This window comes from Lipotes vexillifer, unplaced genomic scaffold (assembly GCF_000442215.2).
Source record: "Lipotes vexillifer unplaced genomic scaffold, Lipotes_vexillifer_v1.1 scaffold149, whole genome shotgun sequence".
NCBI lineage: Eukaryota > Metazoa > Chordata > Mammalia > Artiodactyla > Lipotidae > Lipotes > Lipotes vexillifer.
This window is the reverse complement of record NW_006779962.1, coordinates 1,653,479-1,662,466: the sequence shown is the minus strand read 5'-3', so window position 1 is coordinate 1,662,466 and position 8,988 is coordinate 1,653,479. Positions and strand designations below refer to the sequence as shown.

The window sequence follows — 8,988 nt, the reverse complement described above, 5'->3', positions numbered from 1 at the left end:
CCCGGGGGGGGGGGGGGGGGGGGGGGGGGGGGAGGGGGGGGGGGGGGGGGGGGGGGGGGGGGGGGGCACTCCTCCCCCGCCCCACCGCTGCCCAGAGCACACTAGAGACAGGAGTCCACCCCTCACCTAGTTCCCCCAACCACATGCATGATAGGCACACCCCCGTTCTGAATCCTCCCAAATCCTTACAGATTCAGGGTGTCGGCGCATTTTCTAATCAAGCAGAAGTGAGTCACCCCTCCACCTGAGAGGCCCTTGTCCCAACCTACCCGCCTGGACACCGGGCCCCACAGGTTGGAGGCCTGTCTCCCCACTCCCCCGCTTTGAGCAGCCCGGAACATCGGAGTCCACTTCTGCCCCCAAGGGGGGCTGTCTGTAAGGCCACTGTGCTCCCAACCGCCTCTAAGGATTCTAGAAGACTGCCGCCCTAATCACTAGTTCACCACCTGCATTTCGAAGCCAAACTGCCTAAGCCGGCCCCGGCCTGGCCACGGGGACTAAATACGGCCCAGCCCTGCTGTACTGCCCGCGGGAGCAAGTCTACCTGGGTTGCAGGGGCGCGGGAGTGGCACACCTGGGCTCGGTGAGGTCACGCACTGGGACGGGTAGAGGGGGGCACGAAGACCCGGTTCTGGTCCCGAAACTGTTGGACCGGCTGGCGGCAGCCGCTCCGCCCACCTGGCTGCCTTGGGGTTGGCGCAAGGAGGGGGATTTCTGCGGAAGGACCCTCCCCCCCGCAACCTCCGGACTGGGGGTGGTGACCACCACCACTGGAGGTGGGTGACCCGCTAAGGACGCTGGGCCCCCACCCACTCCTCGCTCGGCCGAGCGCCGGGCCAGCCTGGCTCACCCACCTCCAGACGCGGCAGGTCGGGATCGAGCTGCGTGAAACTGTGCAGCACCACCGGGCAGCTGTCGGGGCCGCCCACCTCCAGGCGCACTGCGTCCCACACGCTGCGGCTCCGCCGGGAGCCCGGAAACAGCGGCTCGGCGCCGCCCGCAGGCCCGGCCGCCTCGGCCCACATGCGCTGCACCATGGGCGGCTCGCAGCGGAGCGGGCGGCCGGCCGGGCGGCGGCGGCGGCGGCGGCGGCGGCCCGCGCGGCTCGGCCCTGCCTGCGCTCTGAGCTCGCGGCCCGGCCCCGCTGAGGTCAGGCCGGGGGCGGGGCCGGCTGGCCAGGGGCGGGGCTCGGGAGGCGGGGCCTTCGGCGTGGAGGGGCGGGGCCAGGAGAGGGGGTGGCCAGAGACGACGGAGGGGAGTGTGTACGCCTGCGCGCGCGCAACCCCGGTGGGGTGATGGCGGCTTGCGTCTTGGGGAGTGCTCGTGCGGCGTGTGTCGTGGGGCTGCGGGTTCCACGGTTAAGCCCTTTGTGTGGGTGCGTGCGCGGGCGCAGCGCACGGGATGTGTAGCTGTGTGACTTGTGTAAGTGTCGACGTGTGGCCAAGCAGTGGGTCTCCACCTCCCATAAATTCCAGTTAAGCCCCTCCCTAGCTCTGTGGCCTTAGACAAGTTGCTTAACCTCCCTGAGCCTCAGTTTCGTCACCCGAGAGGATCACAGTGGGTAACTGACATATATAGCACTCACTCTGCCGATGCCAGTGCCTCGCTGTGTGCTCCCGCGTCCTGGAACCGGGTCCTCAGTGCATGCGTGCATTTGGAAGTCCTGAGGGTTGGGGTGTGTATTTGGTGCGGGGGTGGGGGGTGGGGAGGGGCCTCTGCCTGCACTGTCTCAGCCCTAAGGCCACCCTGAGGAGGTACAGGCAGAAGGGAGGCAGCAGAGGAGGGGAAATTGGGGGAAAGGGGGAGAACCCAGACCAGGCATCACCAGGTGGAGCCTGCACTCAAGAGTGAGGAGGGATCAGGAGAGACAAATGCCAGCTGGGCACCTGCCACTGGTCTGGTCACCTGGGGCCACTCACTGGTGGCTTGAGTGCTCAAGGTCTCAGGGCAGCCTTCAGGGTGGATGTAAGGATGCTGAGGGCTGGGGAGGAAGCAGGGCTAGGGAGCCTCAGCTGCGCTTTCTAGAAGCCAGGGAGGAGGCAAGTAGACAGATGAATGAATGGGACCCTCCCTCACACCAGCACACTGCCCAGGCCTGTCCCGGCCTCAGCGCTCAGCCCTCACAGAGGCCTGCAGTTGCTGTCAGCAGCCCCAGCAATGCCACCAACCTCCCCAGAACTGGTTCCATACCACTGGGCCTCTGTTTCCCATCTGTAAAATGAGAGGGCAGGGCCAGACTACTCATTCCATAAGCATATCTCATGCACCCACTGTGTGCCGGGCCTCAGATACCCATGGACAGTGGGGGCCCAGCAGCTCCCACCCACTTGCGTGCCCATGTGGGCAGCTTGAGCACCTGCCGGATGGTTCTCCATCAGGCACAAGGCGAGGCCTTGACAAAGACGCACGGAAAACAACTTGGTGATTTCTATTAAAGGCATTAAAAACGCTCATGCCATGAAAAAGAATGTGTATATGCATAACTGAATCACTTTGCCGTACATCAGAAATTAACACAACATAAGTCAACTCTGCTTCAGTAAAATAAATTTGGAAAAAAAAAAAACGCTCATGGCTTTGATTCGACAATCCCACTCTTGGGAATTAACCCTAAGGAAGCATTCAGAGATGTGGGCGTGGATTTCTGTACAACGATGTTTATGGAAACCTCAATTACAACTCTACCAAAGGAATCAACTCAAACACCCTATGCAGACTTACTGTCAGGACCCCGTGTGCCATTACCTACCACAGTAGGACAATGATACAGGGAGATGCTCGGCTATAACTGTAAAGTCAGAAAACCACGATGCAGAGCATGCTTTTAGAAGCTGACATTCCACACGTGCATATGACTAGAGGGACCTACTTTGCAAAAGGAATGGTGGTTATTTCTGGGCAGTGCTATACACTGTTTTCTTTTTACTTCTCAGAATTTGCTAATTTTTCTGAAATATTTTAGTAATCACACACACATAATAAGAAACGCTGGGTTTTGTTTGTTGTTTTCGTTTTTAAAGTAAGATGGGTAGATTTGGCTGGGGGTGGAGACCCCTAGGAGGCTGTTGAGGAGGCCCCAGGGGAGGGTGAGGTGGGTGGGACATATTTAGAGGAATGAGGTCTTCAAAGAGCAAGACAGGGGTGACCTGGACACTGGACACAGCCTTGGGCTAGAAGCTTCTCTTCCCACACTTCTCCTGGGGCCAAGCTCTCAGTGCCTGGAGAGCCCAGCACCTGCCTGTACTCACTTTATCTCTTTTCTCTGCTCCCTTTATCTCTTTCTCCCAGGGAGGGGCCTGGGAAGCAAGCTCGTGCCCGTTTTACAGCTGGGGAAAGGGGCCCATGGAGGCCAAGTGACTCCTGAGTGCACCAAGGTCACTACCTCTCTGACCTTGAAGGTCAAGGGGGCCGGGGTTAGGGGGGCCCAAGCAGGCTGGGGAGGTGAGGACTGGGCAGTTCCATCAGGACGCAACACACCAACACAGTTGGCCTGGCTGCCTCCCATCCGACTACCTGGACATCATTTGCATGGAGGGGGCGGTGGGGGGGTTCCCTCTGGTTGGTGTCTGTCTGGTTGGTGATCTGTCCCCCTCCCTGCCTTGTTCCCCCCACTTTGGGGCTCCCCTCCTGGGTCCTGGCAAGCTTGTTTGCTGCTCCAGCCGCGTGAACGTGCTCGCAAACACACACACACACACCCTTAGTTCCCAGAGGGGCAGGGTAGCACAGAAGCCAGGTTCTGGCACTGAAATACCTGGGTTTAAAGCCCAGCTCCACCCCTTTCTTACTGTGTGACCCTCCCTCCCTGCCAATGCCACCCACCCCTCAGCCCTCGGCCCCCGAAGAGTCACCTGATCTCCAAGGCACAGTTTTCTCCTGGTTAGCAAAGGGCAGACAGTACAGGTAAAGCTCCTCACCAGGGACTGCAGTTCACTGAGGCCCCCCCTCCCCGGCCCTCAAGCACGTTCCCTCATGATCCTCCCCCAAAGCTGTGGGGTAGATCTCTTCCCAAGGGCAAAAGAGAGGGGGCCAGGACAGTAGGTGCCACCTGATGGATGAACACAGAGCCACCCACGAAGCGCCCTTGCCAAAAACCTGACCTGAATCCAACCAGGCCTCTGCATGGAACAACCTTTTGGGGGAATGACAGGGCACAGACATGTTAAACACATATAAGGATGCACCCCACAAATTCCAGACCCTGGGAATCTTCACAGGACAAACCACCCAGTTTCAACAAATACATTTCAGGGGAAAACACAAAGGGGAAACTGTAGATTAAAATAAAGGTGGGACAGGGACTTCCCTGGTGGTCCAGTGGGTAAGACTCCAAGCTCCCAATGCAGGGGGCCCGGGTTCGATCCCTGGTCGAGGAACTAGACCCTGCATGCATGCCACAACTAAGGAGCCCGCGTGCCACGACTAAGACCCGGTGCAGCCAAGATAAATAAATAAATATTTTAAAAAATAAATAAAATAAAGGTGGGACATACGACCAAATGCAACGTGCAGATTCTGGATTGTGATTTGAACAGGGCAACTGTTTGTTTGTTTTTTTTTTTTTAAAAAAGAAAGAACAAAAAGAAAGAACAAAAAGAAAACCCTGAGGAACAATTGGGATTATTTGAACACTACTGGATATCTGATGATAGCCAGATGATAGACATCATTTTTGGGGTGTGCTCACAGGATTTTGGTTACTATTAGAGTAACGTATTAAAATATTGATGGATGGGGCTTCCCTAGTGGCGCAGTGGTTGAGAGTCCGCCTGCCGATGCAGGGGACACAGGTTCGTGTCCCAGTCCAGGAGGATCCCACATGCCGCACAGCGGCTGGGCCCGTGAGCCACGGTGAGCCATGGCTGCTGAGCCTGCACGTCCGGAGCCTGTGCTCCGCACCGGCAGAGGCCACAACAGCGAGAGGCCCGTGTACCGCAAAAAAAAAAAAAAAAAAAAAAAAAAAAAAATTGATGGATGGAATGATGTGCCTGGGATTTGTGTCAATATCATTTGCTGTGGGGAAGGCGGGCAGGACATGGGGCCAGTAAGAGAAGCAGCAGCAAGAGCGGCCCCGCACTTTGTGATCGTGAACGCTGTGTCCCTTTATGTCATTTTCTCCACTTTTGTGTCTTTTTGGAATTTTCCATAACAGAAGTTAAAAAAGAAAAAGGGCACAGTTTGAGACTTATCCCCTAATGCTGCTGAGGCTCCCAGTAGCCCTGGAGGGAGGGCAACAACCTCCAGACCCGGGGCCAGTGCAGTGACCACGCCCCCACCTTCACCATTTCCCAGGTTCCTCGCTCCACACCCAAGGGGCACTTAGAGCATCCTTACAACATAAGGGGCCCGAGGCAGTGGGCAGCTGGGAGACTGAATCATGCAGCTCAGATGGGGCTGGAGGCAAACCCAGGGACCTCAGGCAAGCCTGAAATCGAGTCTATGCTAACCTGGGCCCTTGGAGGGTCTGCTGGGAGGGAGATCGAGCACAAAGCACTGTACAACCTTTCCCCAGAGAGTGCCTCTGTCCTTCCCTGGGGCCACAAGGAGCCCCGGATGACATCGCCATACAGACCGTTCCTGTAGGCAGGATGCTCCTCGCACGGGAAGCGCAAGACAGGTCTCTAGCTGACAGCTGGGAAGAGAACCGGGCCAAATCTAGCCCACGTGTGTTTTGGTTGGCTTGCAAAGTGTTTTTCAATTTTTGAGCCAACAGTAAAAGGTCAGGTGATTTCATATAAAAATCCACATTTCTGGCTGCTCCTGTAACTTTGGACAACCCAGCCGCACCGGGTCTGCATTCCCACGCAACAGGAGACCAGGCGGGAGCTGACAGGCAGCTGTCCTCTCCAGCCAGGCCATCTGCTTGTGGGTTTGCCCCAGACCCCACTGGGCCTCCCATCATTCCCTGGCTCAGAGGCCCCTGAGTAGCCACCTCCGGTTTAAGGGAAAGGTGTGCTCAGGCCAAACCTCTGGGGCCCCTTTTCCTACCCGCTGTCATCTGATCATTGGTCCCCCTGATGCACAGCAACCAGAGGGGTCTTGACCCTTCAAAGCCCCCCAGCCCCTCGCCCTCAGACAAAAGACCAACTGCTTGGTGCAACCCCAGCTTGCATCTCTGGGGTCCTCTCTCACCACGCCCAGTGAGGCTCACACAAAACAGCTGCGGTCCTCAGAGCCTCGAGCCAGCCCCTCTCTGCCTGGCCCATGCTTCCCACATCCCACCCACCACTTTGCCCAGCACAGGGTCCCAGGGAATGGGGTTTGGGCCCAGGGTGCAACTCTGGGGAAGCCCGCCAGGCACACGGTGGCTCAGAGTGAGAACTGATTCAAGGAAATGTCCAGATGACAAGGGCCTTGGTCATCACCTCCTCCAGCCTGGGCTCGGCCAAGGTGATGGAGGGAGCTGGTGGCCCAGTGAGGAACAGGTACCCGGACTCGGACCAGGCCTTTGTGGAAAACCTTTCACCTCTCACTGGGCAGGTGGAGGTCACCAGGTCTGTCTGTCTTTTCTGGTCTATATGTAGAGCCTGGGGAGGTCATGGATGGGGTGTGGCCTGGCCAGGCTCCTCGGTCATTTCCCCGACCTGATGTCACCATTCCTGAGTCCTGGGGTAGCCCTCTGTGGGCGGGTGAGCACACACCTTGGCAGGAGGTGATGCACCTGGGCTGAGCGTGGGAGCTGTTGGCACAGCGAGTGGGCCCAGCTTGGCCCCACCTCCTCTGCCACTGGTCCCTGGGAACTTCCAGGGACCGCCTCCTCCTCTCTGGCCTCACAGGCTGGAGGCCAAGCTCAGAAATGGTCAGGAGGCGGGAAGTGAAGCTTCCAAACATCTAGGAGACCATCCTGGGTGGAGGGGTTTGACATCATCATCACCCCAAATCTCTGACCTCACAGGGCGTTGCTGTCCCAGGGTGACCAGAACAAGATGAATCAATGCCCGGAGTCGTGGAAATGGCTCAGGACGAGGATGCCCGGCGTTCCAGATCAGCTATGAGCTCGCCGTGCGGCCTCCCTTCCTCCCCTGGACGTGGGTGTGCGTGGCCCTGACTCTAACTCTTGGGACGCTAAGGGGGACACTCGGAGGGGCACACGTGTGATCCAGGGCCACAGAGTGAGACCAGGAGCCACTCTGATGAGTGTCCTTCACTCTCAGAGTGCTCAGGGCCCAGCACCCTGAGGGGTCCCTGACGTCCCCAAAGGCCATCAGTCCAACGTGTGATGAGCCCGAGGTGGGAGTGAGTGCAGGGGAGGAGAGAGGAAGAGAGACAGAAGGGACACAAACACGTGGAAACTGAGCCCGAAACACGAGAATAACGGAGGGGAAGGTCAGAAAGGGAGGGGTCCCGTCCCTCGCAGGGACCACGCCGGTGGAGCGTTGGGCACACACGACCAAGGAGCAGGCCTGTAGGTTTGGGAAACTCTTAAAATGTAGAGCCTAGGTTTGTGTTCAAGTCCCTGCTATGCACCTTCCAAGCCTCAGTTCCATCTCCCTGAGCCTCAGTTTCTCCATCAGTAAGAGGGGGATAGTAACAATAATAATAGTAGTAGCAATACCACCACCACTTGGCTCTCAGGAAAGCAGATGATGAAACAATGCACAAGAGCTCTTTGTAATCTGAGACGCATCATATGAACTCGCGGAGCTGCTAGGACAAGCCGCAGCCACCCTAACCCGCCTGGGCAGGGAGCAGGTAGACAAGCCGGCCAGGTGGGCAGACACGGGTACCAGGGTAACCGCCACCACTGCCCACCCCCCGCCTCCTCTTTCACACCCAGAATGGGAGATGGAGCCTCCCCGGGCAGCTTCCAGCCAAACCTTCAACCAGTCCTGACGGGAAGGGAGGACGTCAAGGGCCCTGGCCGTGGCCTAGCCAGCCTCTCAGCAGAGGCACCGATTGCCCGGGAAACTCACCTCGGTGGCCGGTGCCGGCAGAGGTGTCTTCGGCCAAGGTGTGGGGCTTTGGAGAGCAGCACGGCGGGCGACGGCCCTCTGTCTGGTGGTCACCCCAGAGACACAGGTGAGGAACACCCAACCCTTCCTGCCTCTGGGCTCGGCAGGCCTGGCTTCCTGGGCCATCATGGGGTGGGAGCCAGGCCAGGGGTGGGCTCCCAGGGAGGCCCTCTGCCAGTCTGTCTGCCCATCTGCCGGCCCCAGTGGAGTCGGGCGCCCGAGTGCCTAGGCCTGGTGTCACCCGCGTGGCTGTCATACCTGCTCCCATGATAAACAGGGCCAGGAATTCCTGCTCTTACCAGGCTGAGGGCCAGCCAAGGGTGGGTGGACCGGGCTGTGTCCTGAGCCGGGCCAGTAGCTGCAGCTCAGACCTGCTGTCTTAGGGTGGGCCCAGCTGTGTCCCCCAACACCCTGAGGCCCTGTCCCCATTCCCCCTGCCTGGGGGGAAATCACCACCCAGAGTCAGAAAAGGTGGCGAGTACATGTCATGGAGGTCAAAGCAGCTTGGCCAGTGCGGCCCCCAGGCAGGTGTGAGCCCTGCCAGGCCCTGTGGAGGGTGCACAGGAGACCCCGCTTTCTCTAAGCCACCATCTAATTCCGGAAGCCTTCCCCGCCACTCAGCCCTCAGAGCTCCCCCACCCCTGGCACCCAGACATAGGATTTAATTTTAAACTGCGGGGACCAACCTAGGGTTGGCAACCGTTTATTTTGTCAAGTAGGGGAAAAAAAAAAAAAAAAAAAAAAAAATGCCACCACTATCATTACCACTATCACCACTATCATTACCATCGTTTCAGAAAAGACCCCACCAAAAGTAACAAGGAGGGCATATGATCAGAAAAATGGATAACTGTTAAATGAATACATTTGGCTTTAAGGAAAACTCACGACCTTGCCTCCATTTTTTTCATTTTGCTGCAAACCAGACATTGTGCGCCATGGGATGAGTCCAACCCACACATCTGACAAGTGGAAAAACTGAGGCCCCAGGGAGCAAGGACTTGCCCAAGATATCACAGGGAGAATCCGGGTCCTGTCT

At 57.9% G+C, this 8,988-nt stretch overlaps 1 protein-coding gene across 1 annotated transcript in view; it reads right to left on the bottom strand.

The window, feature by feature from the left end:
• The window catches only part of RALGDS (ral guanine nucleotide dissociation stimulator), a 23,906-nt gene extending 22,869 nt beyond the window's left edge, over positions 1-1,037 (bottom strand). The window contains exon 1 of the mRNA XM_007453095.1: positions 855-1,037. Coding sequence (XP_007453157.1) covers positions 855-1,037 — 183 coding nt within the window. The remainder of the gene's footprint in view (positions 1-854) is intronic.
• Positions 1,038-8,988: the final 7,951 nt, after the last annotated feature.